The sequence below is a fragment of the Meleagris gallopavo genome, chromosome 9, assembly GCF_905368555.1.
Source record: "Meleagris gallopavo chromosome 9, MGAL_WU_HG_1.1, whole genome shotgun sequence".
Taxonomy (NCBI): Eukaryota; Metazoa; Chordata; class Aves; order Galliformes; family Phasianidae; genus Meleagris; species Meleagris gallopavo.
In genome coordinates, this window is record NC_139412.1 from 10,838,937 (window position 1) to 10,861,399 (window position 22,463).

Consider the following 22,463-nt stretch of genomic DNA (forward strand, 5'->3'; position numbering starts at 1 on the left):
ATGTTCCAGTGTGCTCTCCTGGGATACTTCCTACAGCCTTCATCAAGCTTTCCCTGCCAGCCACGTTGGTCCTGTTAGATGAAGGGAAGGCAAGGAGGACCTAGCCACGCTGCCTCACCAAAATGATGGCCCAGAGCACAACTGAAGAAACCAGTGATTTGTTAATAATACTGTACAAAAGGCACGATGGCAGGAGAGAGATGGCTGTAACAACATGTGTATTTTCTCCATTACAAGATGTCATCCACGCGACCCAACTCAGAGTCAATATGTTGGAGCTCTGAGCCGGAGGCAATGAATGAGAGAAGCCAGCTCACATTCATGCGCAGGTTTTTATGTTTCTCCCAAGCACTGTGGTAAGGGAAGAAAGGTAAAGATAGGAGTCAAAGGTGACAGTCTGGATTTGATCCCCCAATCCCATACACAGCTGCCACCCTCCCTGCCAGGAGTACCATGTGCACTGAGTTTCTTGCTGTATTCCATTCTTATCTCCAATACAGACCCAACACTTTGCAAAGAACGTGCCACAGTGTAGGACTGACACAGTACAGACAAAGCACTTTTCGGTGGAGCATCTTTGAAGTCTGATCAAGCAACTTGGATCCAATTGCTGCTTCCACTCCTTCACAACAGCAGAGCCCTCAGTTATAATCCCACTACCTACACAGCAGAATGATGGATGCAAGGGATGCGGTGTCCTATGGAGATGGCAGCCCATGGTTACTCCAGCCCTCTCCCTAGATTTTAAGGACAATAGGAACTGCCAATCAGCCAGTTCACAGTTCTGACCTCTTCATCTCTCCCTCCTCTGGATTCCTGTAAGAATTCTGTGCCTCCCTCCTAGCACATCTCTAAGTGCATCGTTGTATTTTTGAGTCTTTTCCATCAGTTCAGCCTTCTCCTCTGTGGAATTCACCAGCTTTGCTTTCAGCTCCTGCAGCTTAGTTTGGCAGTGAACTATGCAGATTTTTGCTCCAGTAAAAGCCTTCCACCTTCTGAGCTCTGAGCACTGCCAGTTCCTGTTGGTTTTTGAAGAACCTGTTTTCAGGCAATATTTCTCACCTTCGATTTCTTCCACCTGAAATGTAAGGAGGATGCAAGTACAGGAACAGTATATAAATCAGAAAGATAAAATGACTTTTTCCAGGCCTGAAGGAGCAGTGAAAAGTCACACAGATCAAGGAAGAAGCCCACTATGCCCTTTATAGAGATATCATCCCTCCTCCTCATTCCATTTTGACCCACCCTTTCTGAATCCCTCCTAACTAGTAGGGATGCACAGACACATATTTGTTACCTTGCACTGGAGCAAATTCCACTCTGCTAAAATATTTTTCATCGCCACTTTCCTATCCTCCTATCCATTATGTCTTCCTGACACTCAAGGTCAGGCTGAACAGGACTCTGAGGGTGAAACCACCACTATGTTCTCATCCCTCTCCAGTACTGCTGCTTTTATGGTCAACTTGGACTCACTGGCAGAAGAAAAAGGAGGAAGAAGAGGGTGAAAGCAAACAGGAGCACCTCCCATTCACAACACAGCTGACTTTGTATCTCAGTAGCTGCAGCTGTAGCAAACTAACAAGCTCTTGACTGTGGGGATCAGTCCTCCTCCTGGTCAGGTGCTTGCTGCCCAGCACAACGCATTGCCTCTGATGAAAACTTGTGATAGCAGTCTTTTGTACCATGCTATTCCTCACGTTCCCTCTCTTACCTTACAACCAGTGGTGGTAGGTGGATGGTTGGACTAAATGACCTTAGAGGTCTTTTCCAGCCTTTACAATTCTGTGGTGACAGCACAAGGTATGGGGACACGAGGAGGAGAACAGGAAGAAGTAGAAATGGGGGTAATGGGTGTATTGGAAGAGATGAACAAAGATGGATTGCAAAGATATTGGTGGAACTTACTGGAGGTGCTCTGGGGAGCTCGTCTGGAAAAAGCAGTTCAGTATGGCAGAGACATGAGGTCCAGGCGAGAGCTGAGGTGTGAAGAACAGGAGCAGCAGGAGACAACTTTGAGAAATACACTTCTGAGTCAGCTAGTGATGAGCAGAAATATTATCAAACACCTCATCCCTTCTCTGACAGCAACCCAGCAGCCTTAGCACAGCTCCGATGCGAGCCCTGCTTGGGCAACCGGTGTGCAGGGAGAAGGGACGAGTGTGGGACGCAGTGTGGCAGCCCCTCTGGTGTCACCCGGGCAGAGGTGGACTGGCGGTGCCACCGTGTGGGGGAAGCCCGCATTGCTCGGGCTTCTCTGACTGGCCGTGGGGAGGTGGTCAGCTGCCGTCCAGGACTGACCGCGGGGCTGGAGAGCTGCGAGCATCAGTAAAACATCGGCACACTTTTCCTCAGGCTCTAACTTCACACTGCGGGACACCGATGCAGGAGACAACATCAAGGGAAGAATGAATTTTAACAAGTGGAAAAACAGCCCTCAGCATGTCAGCTGCACCTTCAGAAACCAAAACTTTGCCAAGAGGCAAAGTAAGACAACCAAGCCCCTTGGGGCTGAGCAGGATCCACCACAATCATAGAATCATTTGAGTTGGAAGATATCCTAAAAGGTCATCTGGTCCAAATCCCTCGCAATGAACAGGGCTTAATCAGGTGCTTGGAGCTCCATCCGTCCTGACCATGAATGCCTTCAGGGATGGGGCACCCACCACCTCTCTGTGCAACTGTGCCAATGCCTGTGCAACTGCCCAGGGAGTCACTGCCCCTGCAGGTGTTAAAGAAAGATGTGGTACTTAGGGATGTGTTTTAGTGGGCAGTGTTGGTGGTAGGTGCACAGTTGGACCAGATGATCTCAGAAGTCTTTTCCAACCGTAATGATTCTATGATTCTAATAAAGTTAAGGTCCATCAAAGTCACTTTCAGTAGATCACAGGTACATGAATTCATTTCCAGATAAACTTCTCTTTGATAGGGAAACGTGGTATTAGAATTAAAAAGATAAATAACCACTTTTTGTCTAAACATATTTTAATTTGCTTATTTCTTAAAGTCAGAGTTCATGTCTCTGCAAAGTACGAAGTCATAATGTGATTTTCAGTTCAATGCCACTTTATCTGTACTCGGCAGATGTCAGACTCCAAATCCTAAGGATCTGTTATTTCATGCATACTCTGTATGAAAGGACTTAGCATCTTTGTAAGGAAGCAGAAATCCACTACTGCTTACTCACTGCCATTATGGGTTTCACACCCACATTTACGTGGTGGATATAAAAGATTCTCAGAGGTAGTTCAAAGCAGGTGATGCAGAGTTCTTTCTGTAAGAGCTTTGAATGGTAGATTTTTCTTTGCCCTTGACTTACGCTTTCGGACAATAGTTTTTACCTTGTGGGCGCTGATCTCCGAAGTCACCTGTCAATACCTAAGCCCAAAATTGCCATCTTACTTCCATAGAGCTGACATGGAGAGGAGCAGGTGTTGGGAATGAGAATCAACACTCTACAAGAACTCGGTCAATTCGTCTTCTCAGTGATCCGCGACAACGGCAGGGCTGCAGCCTGGACGAGAGGCGCTTGGTGAGGGTCCCACCCTGCCCTGTTAACCTCCGCTCCGCAAGGCGGCGCCCTGCATGGAGGTGGCGCAGCCGCCGCCACTTCCGCCCATATCCGCCTCCCACCGGAAGTGACCGTGCTTTCCCTCAGGAAAGCGGCGATGGTGGTCGCGTGGCACCGCCGCTTTCCGCCGCCCTGGGCATGGCGAGAGTCAACCCAGTGGGACCCTGGAGAGAGGCTTCGGTACCTCACGGCGGTTATTTCCCACCGCGGCAGCACAGCGGGTAACAGGCGCTTTTATCTGTGAGACGAGCAGGGCGGCTGGGCTGTGCGGTGCGCCTCTGTCCAAGGTGCTGCCGTGCCGCGCCGTGCGCCTCGGGGGGACGGCGGCAGGACGGGGTGCCGGGCGGCGCGCTGCCAGCTTCACTCCTCACCGGGCTCCGGTGTCCGTCCTGTGCGAGGCCTGGAGCATAAGAACAAAATTTCGATGGAGCTGTTGCTTGTTTGTCCGTTTAAATAATAAAGTTTGGACGTTGTTTGGTGTTTGTTTGGCTGTGGTCTTCATGTCTGGGAGATAACCCCTGTGCAAAAAGGCTGCGGCAAGGCAGGGGCGTGCAAGCAAGAAAATACGGACTGTGCTCAAAAAGCATATCTGCACACAATTGATCTAGAAAATCTTTGTCTCTTAAACTTTGAAGTTGAATACATAATTTGTGAAGGGAAGAAAAAAATCCGTGCTTACCTCTGAGTGATTTGGAGGCCCTCCATCCAGTCCAGCATGCACACAGCATGTGTGTAATGCCCTCAACTTGACTGTCTCAAAGGCATGTTAAATAGAAATGTTCTAAGTGATCTAGCAAGACAAAGAAAATATTTCACCTCTGAGGGAAAAAAGAGCTTAAGAAGACAAAAGGAATCCTGTTCAGAAGCATGCTAACGTGGAGTTTGTCAAACAAACACTCCCACATTTCAGTGACTGATTAGGAATATGGTGTGTAACTGTTCTGATTCCCCATGAAAGTGAATATCCCCATAGTTTCAAGTTGAAATAAATTGGTGTTGGACTCTTCGAGTGGTGACAACCACTTCAAATTCTGCAGGGGATACCAAACTATACACATTGGGACTACTGCAGATTATTACGTTTACCTGAAATTCTGGAAGTTAATCCAGAAATCACGAAACACAACCACAGTGGAGGTGATCAGGACTGTTCTCTGTCAAGACATTCTTGGGCAGGAATGTTCCTGAAGCACCAGCACATCACTGCTCTCACTCAGTCCTAAGAAAAATAAAAGCTTTTGTGCTTGCTCCAGGTTTGGAGAAAGCTAAAAAATAACAAAATCATTGTTATTTCTGTTGGGGGGGGAGGAGGACAATTTCTTATGAATATGGACATAGGAAATGTCAACTTTGCACTGGAAGGTGGCCATTAGGATGCAAGGTTTGTCTGGGTTCATAAACCTTCCAGTGTGGGGATGTTGTCCAGATGTGTGGCAGACAGCAGCTCTACTCAAAACGGTCCATTATAGAGCAGAAGGTCTTTCCTGTCAGACGTAAATTAAAAAAAAATCTTCTCAAACACAAATCAACTTGTTAGTGTGCCAAATGAGTAACTGCCACGTGCCGCATACAGAGTTTGGAGGCCTCTCGGTTCTTTCCTTAGAGGAAAGATGCTGTCATGCTCTTCCCCTCGCTGCCAAAAGGTTGTGCCATTGCACTGTCTGCGTCCCGGCTCCAAGAACTTCTGCCTTGGCCGTTTGACAAGAGCTTTCCCTGCCCTGGGGATGGGATTCGTGGCGACCCGGGCATCGCTGAGCTATAGCTTGGATTTTTAAGGTTCCCTCCCACCCCTTGGATTCCAAAAGCATGGTGCAAAGCTTGCGGGGTTAGGATCCAGCCCCAGAGCTGGGTCCCAAAGAGCATGGGGCCTCCCTCTGCGCACTGGGAACGCAGACAGAAGGATGCACGTGGGATATGGTTATCGGGGCAGCTGTAGCAAAGTGATGGAAATGGTGATCTAAATGGGTTTTCCATTTTTTTTCTCATGAATGAACGTGTTAGTGAGTTGGTGTCCAACCCTTTGACAACATTGATTGAAGAAGAATTGTTTTGAGCTGTATATAGGTAGGTCACTCCAAAAGTATCCAAAAGTACTTCTCATGTATTTTCATGGAAACTTCAACTGATAAACGGAGCACAAAAACAATATTTGATAGATAAAATTACTAGCTAGAAAGCATTATTTTTCAACATAGTCACCACCATTAGCTAGGTTTTTTTATCAGTAATGAACAAAAGCCTGCATGCCATGCTTGTCCAAACGTGCACCAGTGGAGGTGACCCACTGTACTGTCACAATGCACCATCCACCTACTTACTGTGCTCACGTACACTGGTTGGTCTCCATAAACGTTTACCAGGTGCTGAATGTCCATAGTTACCACTTTTTCCACATCTTTGGTCACATGTCCTTCCACGTCAGACACCATTTGGTCACACTGCCCTCTCCTGCCATCTGTCACACAGCAACATGTAACAGAATACTGGTGGGAAGGTTCAACTTCTACTGCTATCCTACAAACATCTGCCTCTAAAATCATGGGCCAACATCATAAAATAGGTGGCATTATTTTCAGAGTAAGTATATAATATAGCTACTGTATGTAAGTAACAAAATTTATTTTAACTTTTTAAAAATTAAAACATCGTAAAAAAAAGTGAGCAATAAAACCACAAAATTAATGGGATATATGACTTAGTTTTTGTGAAACTGATGCATGAGGTTGCTTCAGTGGCAATGGTTGCAATTCTTAGTGAGTTCTCAAAGTGTTCATCAGAGATTAAATTTTACTCTTCCCATGCAAGGAAGTGCACTCTTCTTGATAATATTTTTTCACAAATATGTGTACTATCAACAAGCAGTAACATAAATAAGGCATGACTGTGAACTGAGGGGTATTTCTCCCTGGTAAGAGAAGGCTTCTGAAAATCTGGTTAAGAGACATGATCAGATTTTTTCAGTTGAATGTCTGATCACAACTCAACACACTCTATTTGAAAATTCACATGTAATGAATTTATGTCAACTGAAACTGGAGTTTCAAACGTAAGTTGATAAATTTTTTTGCAATCTTGAAACGTATTCTCAAATTTCTTTTTCAAAACTGAAAGCAAAGCTGCATATTTTTCACTGTTCACAGAACTATCCTTAGCCAGTGTAACAAAATGACACAATTATTTGGCATAACTTGTGTCAGCACTGCACTGCGCCCTCACCTTGTCCTGGTGTCAGCCCAGACAGTGCCCACTGCACACTGACATGCGGTGGGACAAGGCTGCATCCTTGGAATGTAAATCAGTTCAGGGCATTTGAGGTCTGGGATGCTTTAAAAGCCATATAAAGACTCCTGCCTCTAAGGCACACAGGGCAGTGCTGGAGCTGCAGGCCTGATTACAAAGCAGCTGTAGCTATAAGGCACCATATAAGGAGACAACAAGAAAGCAGTTAATGAACTGGAAACTCTCAGAAGCTGTGCTAAAAGCAAAACAGGATAGGAATCTTTTGAAGCCAAAATGTACTGGCTGGGCCAGTACTCCTCTCATGCTGACAAATAGTAGCAATACACCATAGCTGGGACAGCTGAACAGAACTTCTCAGAACTGTCCACAGCTAAGTCTGGAATGTGTATCTTTTTTCCTCCTTTTTTTTCCTCTTTTTTTTTAAAACAAAACAAAACAAAACATTTTGGTTGAATTTTTGCCCCACACTCTGCTGGAGAGCAGACAGAGCTTGCAGTGCCTTACATCCTTTTTTTAGCCTGGCTCCTGTGTGATATCATCTCCAGGATGCTGAAGGGACAGTTTGCTCTCCTTGTCTTGGCTCTGTTCTCGATCTTTTTCTTTCCCCTGCAAAAACATGGGGGTGAGCTTTTGGTGTCCATAATCCCCTTTTGTGGGCCATAATCCCATTTGGTGTGCTGTAATCCCTTTTGGTGGGCCATAATCCCCTTAAGGTAGGTGGCAATCCCCTTTGTGGGCCATAATCTCTTTTGGTGGGCCCTAATCCCCCACGGCACTGAGATCCCTTCCCAAGGTGGGACAGGGCTGCCCCATGACAGCTGCAGGACAGAGAAGGGTTCCCAGATCCCAAAGCCCCCTGGTATCTCCAAAAGGTAGAGCAGGATCTGAGGGCTGGTGTTAGGTGTTGAAGGGTGTAACATGAGGGCACGCAGATGTAATGGCAATGCCGTAGATCTGTGGCTTCCCTCACTCACAGCTCTGTGTTTTGGAAGACAGGAGCGTGTTTGTACCCAAACTGACATGCACGTTTGGCATGAGAGCTCCTCACCACGTGCCCATGGATCAATTACACTACGGCCAGAACAGGCTCATGGTGCCTCCCCCAGGGTAATGACCAAGTCTAAGTCACCCTGCAGAAAGGCAGCTGGGTGCTTTCTGCTGAGCATTGCATGTTCCTCATTAAATAATGAGGATTTCTGAAAGCAATAGCAGGGGAAGGAGACAGGCAGTTACTTGGGTGCTTGTAGTCTGTGTGCTGGCATCCATCTTCTTCTTGTAATCTGGAAATGAAGGAGAGGGCATCAGCTGCTGGATTTCCAACACTGTGTGTGCTTCATGGGGCATAGGAAGGAAATGGGGCTGCAGGGTGCAGTGGGTATGAGAGGCTTTCGCTTGGCAGAACCCCTCAATTTTCAGAAACACAAGATTTCTGCTTCAGATGGAGAGCAAGAAGGCAGCACAGAAATGGACACCCATCTTGCCTGCAAGCCCTGCACCACTAACATGCCACCCTTTGGCTTTATGCTGTGCAATATTTCCTCTGTTCTGGACTCTGAAATGCTCTGCATACTCCTGGAAAGAGTGGGATTCCTCTTTCCACAGAAGCTGCCGCTGGAGTGTGAGAGCTGAGCCCAGGATCTTTGAGACCAAGCAGCTATTTAGGAAATGAACCATTGGGTACTTACAGCAGAGAAAGAACAGCAGCAGCAGGAGAGCTGCCAGGACAGCAAGGATGCAGCTGGCAATCACACTGACAGTCTCTGAGCAGCCACGCTCTGCTAGGGAGATAACAAGAAGTGTCAGTGGTCTCTCTTCCATCCCCTGTAACCACCTCCAGAGCTGGAATGTCCCAGATGCAGGTGGAGAAGAGCATCCTTAGATTTCACACATTTGAGCTCCAGGAGCAAACCTTGCCCTGCTGTTCCCTCCCTGTTCAGCACATGGCTTGCCTTCGCTACAAGGAGTGCAGATCCCCTTCCTGAAGCACCAGCCTGCAAAGCCGCCCATGGAGTCCCACTGCCCAGCCCCACAGACACCCCAGCCCTCCCCCAGGAGGAAGGCAAGCAAGGGCACATGCAGTGAAAACCCAATTAGCCCTTACCGTGGACCTGTTGGAAGTTGTGGAGCAAGAGGCAGGAGAATGACAAGTTGACTGCCACTGTCATGGCTGTACTGCATAGGATGACAGGATGGCCTGGAGAGAGGAGAATTTCTGATGGGTGAGGGCAGTGGTGAAGAGGAGCTGGTACAGGGAGGAGATGGGCATCAGTGGGTAGCAGGGCATGGGCACCGTGCATGGATGTGCCCCACACCAGCATTCATCCCTCCTGTAATGATAACCTCAAGGCTGCTCCTGGGCTCTTATGGGGCTTTTAGCACCAGGGGTTTGTGTCCCCACCAGCAACTCACAGGTCTGGAGTAGGGGCTGGGTGAGTGCTTCTGGTCTGCGCTGAAAGTTCATGGCGATCAGCACCATAGTCAAGATGACTGCAGCAAGGAAGCAAAGCCCATGCAGGATGAAGGCAGCAGAAGGACCTATGGGAAAAAGAATTAAACAAAGAATTGGAATGGGAAAGCTTCTGGTTGAGGCTGAGCAGTGAACCCCAACACTGATTTCTACCAGTCAGCTACCAGGACATCAGACAAGGATGCACAGCTTCAGCGAATCTTACCTTCTTCCTGCATCCAGATGACAGAGGAGACAAACAGGAGAAGACATGAGATGCCCAGCAGCCCTATCATGGGTAGAGTTAGCCATGTCCGTGCTTCTTTTCCTGTTAAAAAAGGCAATCAGATTTGAATTGGAGCTCAGGACCTCACCAATGAGGTGCAGCCTGTGAAGGAAAATAAATGCAAGCACAAATTTTCTTTGTAAAGAATCAAATCCCCAAGGTTTTGAACCCCTGATGACAAAACCTGGTGGACTTCAAAGGGTTTTGATAGGCTTACAAAAGCTTTGCTTGACTTCTGGAGAGACTGAGATTCCAGCCAGGTCTAGGCTGCTCTAAGCTGAACAAAACAGCAATTTCATCTGGTTTGGCACCTTAATACACTTCTGCCCAGTGGCAGTGTGGCAAGCACTGGATTTCTTCTGGAGATCCAGTTTACAAAGAACTCAGATGGCACAAGTATCTCACCACAAGCATTGGGCACATAGAGCTCTCAGGAAAGATTACCCCCAAAACAGGACCTAATTCATAACTCCATTGTTAATACAGGGAGACAGATTAGTCTAGGACAATATTCCCATGTATGGTTGGGCTTCACCTCTGTTCCTCAGTTGATCTCGTTCATACTGGGGATTGTTCTTGTCTTGATGGGTAGAAGAAGATAGAAGAAGACTACAAAGACATGGGTGGTCTTTCTTTTGGCTAGGTCTTATGGTTTGCTTTCTAATAACCAACATATTGATTGTCATTGAAGTGTCCACATTAACCTGTAGGCTTAGGTATGGATGCACAGCATTATGCAGAGTCCTGACCCAAATACCTGTGAGCTTGGTCACAAAAACCAGTGCCACATGGTATTGGGTCAGCTCTCAGCAACTTCATACAGGAAAGCTCTTTGTATCCTGCCTGTTCTGTTTCAGCCCAGGGATGCCCAAGAAATGGCAGAGGAAAGACTAGCATGCTTCATACCATGATACCATGGCATGCATTGTATACATAGCATAAGTAGCATGATTTCTCCCAAAGCCATTTGGATTAACTGCTGCTAGGACTCTATATTTCTGTGCAATATACAGATGCATAAAGAAGTATATGAACTCCATGAACATTGAGCAAGGTTCTTCCTCCAACTACCAAAGTGAGCTAGTAGAGAAAGGCTTTACTGCACCCTCTGTGCTCTCCATGGCATGGAGAGAGGGCTCAGTTTGGGGATTTCAGTGTGGGCACTCACCAAGTCTGTGCTTCCCTGGCTGCAGGAGCCAGATGACAAAGCTGATGGCAGTGATGACAGCGAGAGCCAGTGCAGCCACTGTCATCTTCAGTGCACCATGGAGAGGAGGCGAGAGACCTGCAAAGTGAAGTGAGGGGAACTAACACTGAGGACAACTCCGAAACATGCAGCAAAGCACTGGCCCCCCCACAGGCTGATGCTTACCTGCTATCTTGAAGTTGAAGGTTGCCTCCTTCCAGCTTACGGCATTGCTGACATTGCAGGAGTAGGAGCCACAGTTTGACTTGTCTCCCTTCCTTATCCACAACTCAGTGGAGTTCTGAGTGAGTTGATAATAATTTTGTGGGGTAAGAGAACGTCTATCCTTCTTCCAAGAGACAGCAGCCACGGTTCCATTGGGCAGCAGGCAGGTCAACTTGATGAAAGAACAGTTCAGGGTTGAGCTCTTCAGGAGTTCAGGCTGGGGTACAGGCTCTGAAAACAAGAGTTACATGGCAGCACTCCCTTGGATTGCCTCTGTAAGAGGTATGTTTGACTAATGGTAACAATCAGGCCCCCTGGTCCTTTATGCAGAGGGTTGCCTGTTGGGCAGGCAGCCCTAACCCAATAGAAAAAGGAGACCCTCTTGCCACTACTGGGAAGGTTGACCAATTAGCAGAAAGTGTTCAAAAAGGCTGCTTGTCCTCACTTGATCTATGATAGAAAGCTTCAGCAGCAGCACAAATTACCCACTATGATGCCCATCAATCCCAAGAAGATGACCCCTTTATAATTAGGGGGCTTCCAGAACCACTGAAACCTGCAGGTATATACAACTGCAAGGATAAATACAGGTTATGTCTCAAGGAGAAACAACCCAGGCAGCATTAGAAGGAACTGTAATCCCTAACTGTCAACAGCTGGAATACAAATTATGGACATCGTGGGTGGAGGGTTGCCCAATACTTAATTAACTACACGTGAAAATATGGACAGAATGCAGTAAGGCAGTTGATTTTAATCATTTATATTTTAATGATTATCTTTGTAATATTCAGAAGTTTAGGCTGGGTTTGTAGAGCAAAATGTCAATTTTGTTGTTTTGATGTACTGTATGGGTCACGACTCCCAGAACAATCCGTTATCTCCTTCAAGAATTTGGGGATTAAGAGAATGGTATAAAGAACTCTTTTAGCCAACTGGTTGAGCAAGCAGCAAACATTTTTAACCTCATCAACTGCTGGGTCTGTGGAGGACCCACCCAGCCTTGGGTTTCAACCCTTATTGCCCTCAAGTGGCTGGCAAGTAACTACAGCAGAATTGATTGCAGCACCCAATCGATTTACTGTCTGAATAGGTGGTATCTAGGTTGGGACTAACAGTTGCACTTGGATTTATCGTAAAACGGGTTACAAGATAGGAAAGCACACTAATTATAAATAGGGGTGGTATAATCATTTGGGAACTGAGGATGGGTTTCCTTATTTTTGGTCCTCCATAAACAGCACGCTGTTTTCAAAAACCGGAGGTATGAATTCACCCGCAAGCCCCTGCCGGAGCTTGGAGTTGTAAGTGGTGCAGGGATGAAACTGATACTGGTAAAGGCTGGAACTGTAATGTGGCAGGACCTCTGAACACCACATACTTCCAAGGTAAAGAACATGTAAATAAGCCTGCTGTGGAATGGATATCTGAAAATGAATCAGCAGCACTGAAGGGACACTAGTGGATTTGTGCCCGTTACACTGACGGGCAACTACCTACAAATTCTTCTGGGGTACGTTACGTGGGAACAATTCTCCTAGTATTCTTTTTGCTCCTGGGGACAGGTGGTGATGAATTAGGTGTCAAAGCATATGATGTTCTCAGATGATGACAGTCCATTGACACCTCCACAACAAGTGGTAGCAGCCAAACTTGGACTAAGGACAACTGGCTGCCTCAGTGTATAATCAAACACCACGGGCCAGCTACCCAGAACCCCAACGAATGGGTTAGTGGTGCTCGAGAACCTCTTTGTAACCTGAACTGCATTCTCAGATTACAAACCCTCCTTGAAATTATTACTACTGAAATGACTCATGCCCTGGATCTCCTTGCAGATCAAGCCACACAGATGCGAGCAGCAATATTCCAGCACTGCGTGGTTCTTGACCACTTACCAGCCAAAGAAGGGAGTGTCTACGGCAAACCTGAGTGACTCTAATTCTTGGCTAAAGACTGACAACAATGGTAATGTTGTTAAGCAAATTGCTAAAGGTATACAGCAAATAGCTCATGTCCCCATCCAATTTAGAACAACATAGATTTTGATCTCTTTTCTTTGCTTCCAGAGGGCCCATAGGTAAAACGTGTTCTATTTTTATCTACTTTGTCCTATTGTAGCTCTTATTTCCATTCCTTGTACGAGCCTGTGTTTGATTCAACTTATTCAACACATTTTATCTTCTGGGTATTTTGTAACCTCTTCAACTGATGGAGAAGTCCAACAGATCAGGGCAACATTTGTCACCAAACCCAGGAAATCTTTTGTAGTGATTGTACAGAACATTTCATTCTCTCCCCCTCCCTTCCTTTGCCCATACACTTCCTTTTTTTATTCATCAGGTAGCCAGGAGAATCGGCCCCTGCTTTACATAAAAGTCTTGCTCTTTTCCTATCACCCACCTTCCCTTCCCCATCATCTAATTTGTAATAATAACTACTCTTTCCCTTCCCCATCACTTTAAACTGATAATAAACTGGTCAGACAACATTTGACTTTTCTTGTGTCTCAGTCTTATTCCAGGTATATCAAAGAATCTCCCCCCTTTATCTAGCAGTTGGAGTGAGACTGCCACTCCTCCCTCCTAAAAGCCAGCCCTGGTTGAGGTGCAAGAACTGTGAGCCCCGCAGGGAGAGCAGCACCTTCCCACTTTGCAACTCAGCCTTGGTTCAGCTCAGAGAGGCAGAAGACACTGCAGGTGCAAGGCAATAACTACAAAGTTCAACAACTGCTGCCATCAAGCCACTGTGCCAACTCAAGGATGGCTAGTGCTGACTCTCAGAGGACAGGCATGGCACCCCTGGGTCAGGATAGCAGCCTGAAGGGGGTGCCAGGTAGGATTATGCTAGGAAGTGATGACAGGGACTTTCTGGACACTTTCTTCCAAGAGGAAAGGGCTGCTCACACATAGCAGTGGTGTGGGGAAGCATGGGGCATAAGAGAAGCCATCATGTTTAGCTAAAAAGCAGCCTGGGCTAGTGGAAGTTGTCCCTGCCACGGGCAAGTTTTGGAACTGCGTGGTCTTTAAAGTCCTTCCCAACCCTAGCCATGCTTTGAGTTTACAATTCTAAGGTCAGAAGACATTTTAGGACATTCACCTCCTGCTAATTCAGCTGCTAATGCTGAAACAAGGAGGTATATGTTAAGGAAGAGGGTGCCTGACTCCTGTCCACATCTTTCAAAGCAGTGATAAAACCAGAAAATCCTCCAGTCCAGTCTGTGGACTTGTGATCTCATCTGTCATACAGCAGATCTTTGTCAGAGCAAAACATCCTTTCAACCTATTCTGACTTACTGATTACTTCCAGGATAGTTGTCCTAGCCCTGTCCTGCATCAGGTCAACTGTTGCTTTATAGAGGCCACTGTCTGCCTCCTGCAGCTGCTGCAGGAGAAGCGAGCCATTCGTTTGGTAGAAAACCACTCTGCCTCTGTATGCGGTGTAAATGACTGTAGACTGCAAGCTGGCATAGTACTGCAAGATTAATTTGGGTGTGCTGCCCTCTATGTATTCCCACTCAGTGATGTTCACATTGCTGATCGCCGGTGCATGCATCATGACAGAGGATCCTTCTGCTGCAAGTTTTCTTTCTGTGATTTCCACCCCAAGGCAGGATCTCAGGAAAAGAAACGACACGCCTGGAAACAAGAGAGATGCCAGAGCACGGTGGGTTAGTTTAAAAGAAAAACCAGAGTACAACCTGACTGGCTCACAGACTTGTTGATTTCTTGGCCCCCATTATGCCACATATACCACATCTGATTTACTTCCCCCTTTTTAAGATAAGAACACATCACTTTTGTAGACCTGTTATATAAATGGTTCCTAGCAAGCTCAGACAGTTCTTTGCTTTTGGAAGGAGAATAACAGAGCTCCGTACTCCTTGAGAGTAACATGATGAAAAGTGCAACAATGAGAGCAGAGCAGCAAGATCCTAGGCTGAAATGAGTGAGAATTTGATCAAATGCAACAGCAATGATCACAGAAACAAAGGAAGGAAGCTGCTTACCCTTGGAAGAGCTCAGGTAGGCAGGGATCTCCAACAAGATACCCTCACCTCCACTGCCAACCCTTAAATGAGGTGTGGGAAGGGGTGGATTCTGGCTCCACCCTTTCTGGTCACTCAGGTACATTGCATGCACCTGAGCTCCCCTGGGTTGGCCCTGCCTCCCCACCAGGTGCTCAATCACTGGTTCAAGCTGTGACTCAGCATTTCTTCTATACTGGAGGTTACTGCTCAATGGGACCACACTCAGCACAGCTTCACCCTAAGGCTGTCCCAGCAACAGGACCTAGTGGTACCTAGGCACAATGATACTGCAGCACCTGCTGAGATGCTCATTCCTTGACCAAGACAGAGGTGCAAGGGAACATGAAAATGCTTCAGGACCTGCCCCCCACCTCTCCCAGCTCTGCTGAAGCAGCACAGCTGCCCAGCAGCACCCAGCCCAAAGATATGCACAGTTGAGTTCTTCTCTTGTACTCACAGTATGTGATTGACATGGCCAAGATCTGCAGGTGCCCTTAGGCCTTCATTAGGTCTGAGCTCCTCCTGCAACGATGTGCTCTTGGGGGGGATTCTCTAGGAATAGTGTCCCCACCTGCAAATGACACCATGCAAAGTGGTAATGCTGTTGCCGTCTTGTCTGCACCCCTTCCCATGTACTGTGTGTTTGTAATGCTGCAGCTCTACTTTGTTCCTTCAGTATTCATTTAAAGAGCTGCTGGCCATTATGGTCATGTTCCCTGCATATACCGAAGCACTTTTCCTCAGCTTGAGTACATTCCCTTATCTACTCAGGATGACTTAGCTCTCGAGTGGTTGCAGACACTGCATCTGCCTTATCCACCTTCTTAATGACTTGGAAAACCTAACTTCCACTTCCATCCCAGCCACTTCTCTCCAAATTGAATGCTTCTGGCCTATTTGAGCTTTGTCTCATAATTCTTTTAGCTTTTGCTCTCTGGACTTTCTGTATTTTTAGGAGACTTTCTTTACTCTAGAAACTCCAGTGTGTACAATGCTGATCTGTTTAATGGGAGATCTCAAGCACAATCTGCCTGTGCACAATGCACTTTGCAATGAGGTGCAACCATGCTCATAGCTGCCTTCAGAGCCCAGACACTAGCACTGGCATCTGGACAACAGGGACTGCATTTACTGCTGGGATTTGCTAAGCTCTGGCAGAAGAATGATGATGGAGGAGTTCATATTTCCAATTAAGGGATTTCACCGCCCCGAAATTAAAGTCTCAGACGGGACCAGAAGAGAGTGCAAGGTGATCTGCTTTATGGACATGTTTAGGGACACAGTCTGGCTGGGTGTAAGAAGCTGGACACAATTTTTGGCTCAAAGCTTGTTCAGTGACACCCATCTAAAACATAACCTGCTCAACAAGTTTTTGGGGTTAATGTTACCATGAGCACAGCGGTAAGAGAACTATACACGACTGTTGCTTCTTTTGGGCATTCAAGCTGACTTATGGGGTTGTCTCAGAGGAGAGGACCACCATGCAGTCAGTGCCCACACCTAGCTGCCCACCGTGCCACAATCGGATGATCAACTGCCAATTACCCAACAGGAAGGGCATGTACTATGGACATGCACTTTTACTGCCTTAATCTTCCTCCAGGTATATATATGTCGAACCTCCCCCTCCAACAATTGAATTGAGACAGTGGGAAAAGAAGCTCTGATGCACAGATGAGGCCCTGTGCTGAAAGCTGAGTCCACTTCAGATAGTCATTACCTCCTGGCAACATCCATTTGTCTTCCATGGGCCTCACCGTAGCTCAGAGGAGCATCTGAAGGAAAGGAAGAAAAAAAACCATTTCAATTATGGAGCTGCCCTGGACCACTCTGAGCCCATTCCCAACTCAACATCCTAACCCCAAAAGTAGCCAAAACCCAAGGAGAGAAGGATATAGGCAGGGCACATCATGTTCAAGCCTGCGATGGAGACCTCCAGTCCTGCTGTCCTCACCACCCAAGGGGCTGATGGCTGCTCTGTGGCTTCTGCCCTGATCAAAGGACTTCAGGAAATGAGCTTTTAGAAGAAATCACATGAACTTCTGTGCACTGCATTATCTGAGGCAGAGCGGTTGCTGCAGGCCACAGAGCCCTGGTGGCAAGGCTTGTATGTGAATGCACACATTCGGGGCTGCTGGTGGAGCTTCATGGGCTCAAAGAATATCCTCTGCGAGTTCTTTGAAGTGGAGAAAAAGTGGGAAATGAGGTCTGCTTTCCCTCTGCAAAATGCCTGTGACCTTGGAGGACATTATGGGACAAAGGGCTGTGGGATTGCCAATGCAAAAATCTGCCACTTTCCAGCCTTTTCTGTGGCATTCCTCGTGACGTCTGAGGTTTAGGCAAGAAACAGTTGAGGCTTTTAAGAGGGAAACAAGAAAAATATTCTTTACTGGTATGTACAGCTATTTGAAGGATGTGGGAGCAAAGGTTGTGGAGGAGGCACTATTTAGAGATGAAGAGTTTCCATTTTCCAGCTGGCACACCCTGTTTCCCAATGTGGGCATCTGGGTTCTGGAGTCCATCCCAGCTCTCCCTGTGCACACAGGGAGGGGCTGAGGTCCCCAGTAAAGAACAAGGCAAGTTTGCAAGAAAGGCTCCTCTGGAGGAAGAATGGTGGTTTGGAGGACCTTCCTTTTTTGGCTCAGGACTAGGAACAGAAATGTCCTCCAGCTCAGATGAATTGCACAAAACTGCAGCACTCAGAAAAGAAATGAAATGTTCTAGGCCACAGTCAGCAATGTCCAGGCACCCAGACAGTATTGCTTCAAGTTTGCAAAGAGGCATGCAATGCAGTTCCTCTGCAAATTGCTGCTGCAATTTATAAAACAGATCCCTCGTCTATCTTCTCCGGTTGCGATAGGGAGAAATAAATAAGGTCCCCCGGGGAAAGGAATTCATGTCAACATCAGCTCGTTATCTCAGTCTCTGAAGAGTTCTGTTGTCTGTGAGGAAGTCTGTGCCAGGAACTGAAAATCACCTCCTCCCATGAATGTTTGCTACAGTGTGGGATTGACAGCAAATGCTAAAACTTTCCACAGGGGCAGAGGTTGGAAGAAGTTTTAGCTGAACATGGAGAGGGAGGACAGGCCCACAAAGAGAGCCTTCTGCTAAAGGCAGTGAGGCTCCCCAGATAGCAGCTGTCTGCTGCTGCTCTTGCATGTGGGCATAGGTTATACTGGGAGCTGGAGCATGGGCAGGATCAAAGAATATAAAGCCCTGGGAGCATAAGTGGAAAACACTGGTGTGCAAGTTATTTTCTCCATTTTGCCTGTTGGAGCAGTAGTCAACGTGGATTTACCAAGGGGAAATCCTGCTTGACGAATATGATAGCCTTCTGTGATGTTGTGACTGGGTGGGTAGGTGAAAGGAGATCAGTGGATGTTGTCTACCTTGACTTCAGCAAAGCTTTTGTTTCCTACAACATCCTTGCAGGTAAGCTGAGGAAGCGTGGGATAGATGGGCAGACAAGAAGGTGGACTGAGAACTGGCTGACTGGCAGAGCTCTGTGCTGTGATCAGCAGTGCAGAGTTTAGCCTTTAACTACTGGGAGTTCCCCAGGGGTTGGTACTGGGTCTGGTCTTGCTCAACATCTTTATCAATGAACTGGATGAAGGAGTGTATCCTTAGCTGGTTTGCTGAAGATACAAAGCCAGGAAGAGTGGCTGGCACACCAGAAGGCTGTGCTGCCATTCAGTGAAACCCGGACAGGCTGAGAACTGGGTGAAGAGGAACCTGATGAGGTTCAGTGAGGTCAAGAACTGAGTCCTACACCTGGGGAGGAATAACTGAATAGATCAGTACCAGTTCTGGGCTGACCTGCTGGAAAGGAGCTCTGCAGAGAAGAACCTGGGTGTCCTTGTAGCCAACAGCATCGCCATGAGCCAGCAGTGTGCTCTTGTGGCCAAGGAGGCCAATGATAATGCAATGCATTAACGTGAGTGTGGCCAGCAGGACAAGGGCAGTGATCCTCCCTCTCTGCTCTGCCCTGGTAAGGCCACATCTGGAGCACTGTGTTCAGTTCTGGGCTCCTCAGTTCAAGACAGACAGGGAACTTCTATATCCACTGAGGACCACAAAGATGATGGGAGTCCTGGAGCATCTCCTTTGAGTAAAGGATGTGGGGCTGTTCAGCATGAAGAAGAGAAGACTGAGAGGGGATCTTATCGAAGCTTAGAAATATCTAAAGGGCGGTGCTGTAGTTTAGCCCAGAAGAATAGAAAGAAAAAGAAAAAAAAAAAGTAAAACTCGTGGGTTGAAATAAAAATATCTATGCCAAGAAAGAAAAGATTGTAATGATATTTATATATATAGATATATAGATACACACGGCAACTGCTCCCCATCCGATAACCAATGCCTACCTGCTCCCACACAGCAGCTGCTCAGTCGCCATTTTTCACATTTTTTTTCACAATGTCATGTATTACGGAATGCCCCTGTGGTCAAGTTGAGGTCAGCTGGTCCTGTCCCCTGCCAGCTCCCTTCCCCTCCCTTCCCCTCCCAGCTCCCTTCCCCCCCTTCCCCTCCCAGCTCCCTTCCCCCCCTTCCCCTCCCAGCTCCCTGCCTCCCCCTAACCCCTCCCAGCTTCCTGCCTCGCCAGCCCGCACAGTGCCAGAAACTGAAGGATGAAAAGGTCTTTAGCTGTGTGCAGCACTGCTCCACAGCGATAAAAACAACAGCCTGTTTTCAACATTGTTTTTATCCTAAAACTGAAACAGCAGTATAGCAGACACTATGAACGAAATCAACTCTGTCCCAGTGAAACCAGACTGGCATTTCCCTGTTGAGTGAGGGAAACAGGTTCTTCAGTACACACCAGTGGTGCGTAACAAGAGGGCACCAAATGGCACTAACTGGAACTTGAATATGAGAAAAAAAAATTTAAAATGGGAGTGGCAGAACATTGGGACAGGCTGCTCAGAGAGGTGGTGGAGTCTCCTCTGGAGATCTTCACTACCACCCCGGATACTTTCCTGTGTAATCTATAGGGAACCTGCTTTAGCAGGGGGTTTGGACTTGGTGGTCTCCAAAGGTTCCTTTCCAATTTTATGATCCTTATATGGGGCAGTATCAGCAGCCACTCAAAAAACAGGAACAGCACGAGGCGAGGGGACTTCCTTCTATGGGTCAAGAAAAGGAATGGAAAACAGCTTATGCAGTTAGCATGCAGCCCTCAAAAATGAAACCAAGCTTCTGCTCAGTGATATGGGCTGCTATCAGAGCGTGGGTGGGGAGGATAACTGCAGATCAGCGTTGGGATGGGCACTCAGTAATTATCTGCCCCCATCAGGACACACAGCATGTTATGCATCGTGTGCTGTAAAAGCAGAGAAGCAGAAGGGTTCATGTACCAAATACTTGCTAAAAGAGAAAAGGAGCAGCTGAAGCACTGCTCTGGACAGACTTCTCTTACCATGTAACAATATGCAGACTTGTTGCATCATAACAGGCAAACTTAATTAAGGAGGGGACATCTCACAAACGATGCCTGTGCCCAAGGAGGGCAGGGAGGGAGTGAGACCCACAGAATTCCCTCTGACCCATTAACACATGATTCCAAATCTCAAGCTGCGCTTACGCAGCAGTAAAGCCTTGATCACATTTTAGAGAAGGCCTGCTAACCACAAGAGTCCTCTGTCTCATTTGCAGCAGCTGGGGGAAGCACACAGGAGGCAGAAGAGTGGCGTTCACGTGTGCACCCACCACCAGAGCAATGGCCCTAACTAAGTGGTATCACTGGATCCAAGAGTAGTGATATCTCTCTACCTTTATGTTTCTCTTTTCAAGTCATACCATATCATCATGGCTCACCACCAGTAAAGAATAGATAGATCAAAGTATTGTAGCGGGATATAAGTAAATATTTAACAGACTGTTTGTTGCCGTTACAACTGAATTTACCTGAGGAGATCTTAGACCTTACCATGCCCATATCTTTGTATGTTTCCCAGGGTAGCTCAGAATCAGGTTGTGATGCATATCACACTGAAGCACTGCGTACACACTGCCCCTGAGCTTACTGACAACAGATCTTCAACGGGAATAAATGCTCTCAGAGGCACATAGAACCAGCATATATGATTGAGTACAGAGATGGATGGAGCTGATGTACAGCTGGCAAATATTTCTTCTTGTTGACAGCCTTCCTGTTTTGTAGCAGTGTGCTGCAAAAGCTATTATCTGTGGACTTCCATAACGGAAGAAACACAAACCATTATATTCAGAAGTTTAAATACATTAGCAATCAGGAAGTCCAGCTGTGAGAAACTTCTCCCTCAGTCAGTTCTGCCTTACCGAACAAAAGAACAGTCAAAACCATGAAACAGTGAAAAAAAAAAAAGAAAGAAAAACCGCTTGCTGGCAGTTACACGGTAGGAAAAAAAACAAGTTTCACCCTCTGCAAGCAGCAGGACAGCTGGGGGCTCAGATTTTTGCATTCTTCATTTTGTGCTCTAACAGAAGCGAGAGTAACTAAAAAAGGGGGGGAGGGAAATGAACCATCTAAAAACGAATTTCGTGCAAAAAATTGCAGCCCTACGCCCAGCAATTAGCACCTCTGTTTTAGGGAGCCTCACAGCTAGTACTGGAGGTATGGGAGATGCCAAGCAACGATCAGGGGTTGGGTGCAGGCAGCTAAAGCTGGGGGAGCGCTGGGCAGGCAGCGAGAGGTTGTTTGTCAGCTCTAAAACACTACAGAAGTGCTATAGATTTGCTGTTTACAGGGCTGGACGAGCTAGAGGTGCAGAACCAGGTACCCTACAGGGGAGAATGGGAGCACCGTTTGGGAAGCAGTACAGGGTCCCCCGTCCCCATAGCTCCAGTCCCACGGCTCCATCCCCTTCATTCCATCCCTACCCCTTTTGCTCTGCCCCTGTTCCCCCATTTCCTATCCATCCACCCCTCCCCACCACCACCCAGCCAGCCCAGGCCACGCACGCACTCACCTCCTCTTCCAGCTCCCCCAAAAGGCCCCTGCTCTCACTGTGAGAGGCACTGGCTGTGGTGGGCGGTGCTTTCTGGCAGCCCAGGCCGTTTTCTGACACAATCATAGCAGAACGCTTTTATTTTTTTTGTCCCTCTGTTCCACACATTAGAAAGTGGCTCGCTACGGCCTAACAAGAAATTAACAAGAAATTGAAATTGACTCACTTTTATCTGCTTTTCCCCAATTTGGAGGAAGAAATCTCAGTGATGAAGCTGATGGTGAAAAATGGGGAAGTAGGTGGGCACTCAACCACCCTAGATATCACTGAGCATGCCCAGAGGGATATTAGCATATATTAATGAGTCTTTGAAAAAGAATGAATATACATATATATATGCCAGCATACTGCATATGTGTATCTTAACTGTGTAAACGTAGAACCTGAGCTCTGACAGAGCACGGCTGTGCTTGTCCAGTCACCTGGTACGTATCGTGAGGAATAAAGGAATGCCACTTTCTAACACCACATTGGAGTTAAAGAGTTTTCTTCCTGG

General features: G+C 47.1%; 1 protein-coding gene across 7 annotated transcripts; it reads right to left on the minus strand.

Annotated features, from left to right (window-relative positions):
* Window positions 1–201: 201 nt before the first annotated feature.
* LOC104912188 (uncharacterized) lies at window positions 202–22,246 on the minus strand. Of its 7 annotated transcripts, XR_014885008.1 has the most exons (17): window positions 21,929–22,229; window positions 16,705–16,759; window positions 15,442–15,555; window positions 14,251–14,592; window positions 10,916–11,185; window positions 10,712–10,828; window positions 9,484–9,585; window positions 9,221–9,346; window positions 8,913–9,005; window positions 8,497–8,589; window positions 8,045–8,091; window positions 7,316–7,417; window positions 5,890–6,026; window positions 4,658–4,790; window positions 4,251–4,361; window positions 1,909–3,971; window positions 202–1,078 (listed from the first exon to the last, which is right to left on the minus strand). XR_014885008.1 is itself a non-coding variant. In XM_010715292.4 (13 exons), exons 3-12 carry the CDS (start codon window positions 15,455–15,457, stop codon window positions 7,325–7,327), a joined length of 1,299 nt encoding a protein of 432 aa, XP_010713594.2. In that variant the 5' UTR covers window positions 15,458–15,555; window positions 16,705–16,759; window positions 21,929–22,229; the 3' UTR covers window positions 5,653–6,026; window positions 7,316–7,324. The 7 variants fall into 7 exon arrangements, 6 of the variants coding, with proteins under 6 accessions (XP_010713594.2, XP_085086875.1, XP_010713592.2 ...); XM_010715292.4 differs by lacking the exons at window positions 202–1,078; window positions 1,909–3,971; window positions 4,251–4,361; window positions 4,658–4,790 and having other exon boundaries at window positions 5,653–6,026; XM_085230749.1 differs by lacking the exons at window positions 202–1,078; window positions 1,909–3,971; window positions 4,251–4,361; window positions 4,658–4,790; window positions 5,890–6,026 and adding an exon at window positions 19,346–19,420 and having other exon boundaries at window positions 6,174–7,417.
* Window positions 22,247–22,463: the final 217 nt, after the last annotated feature.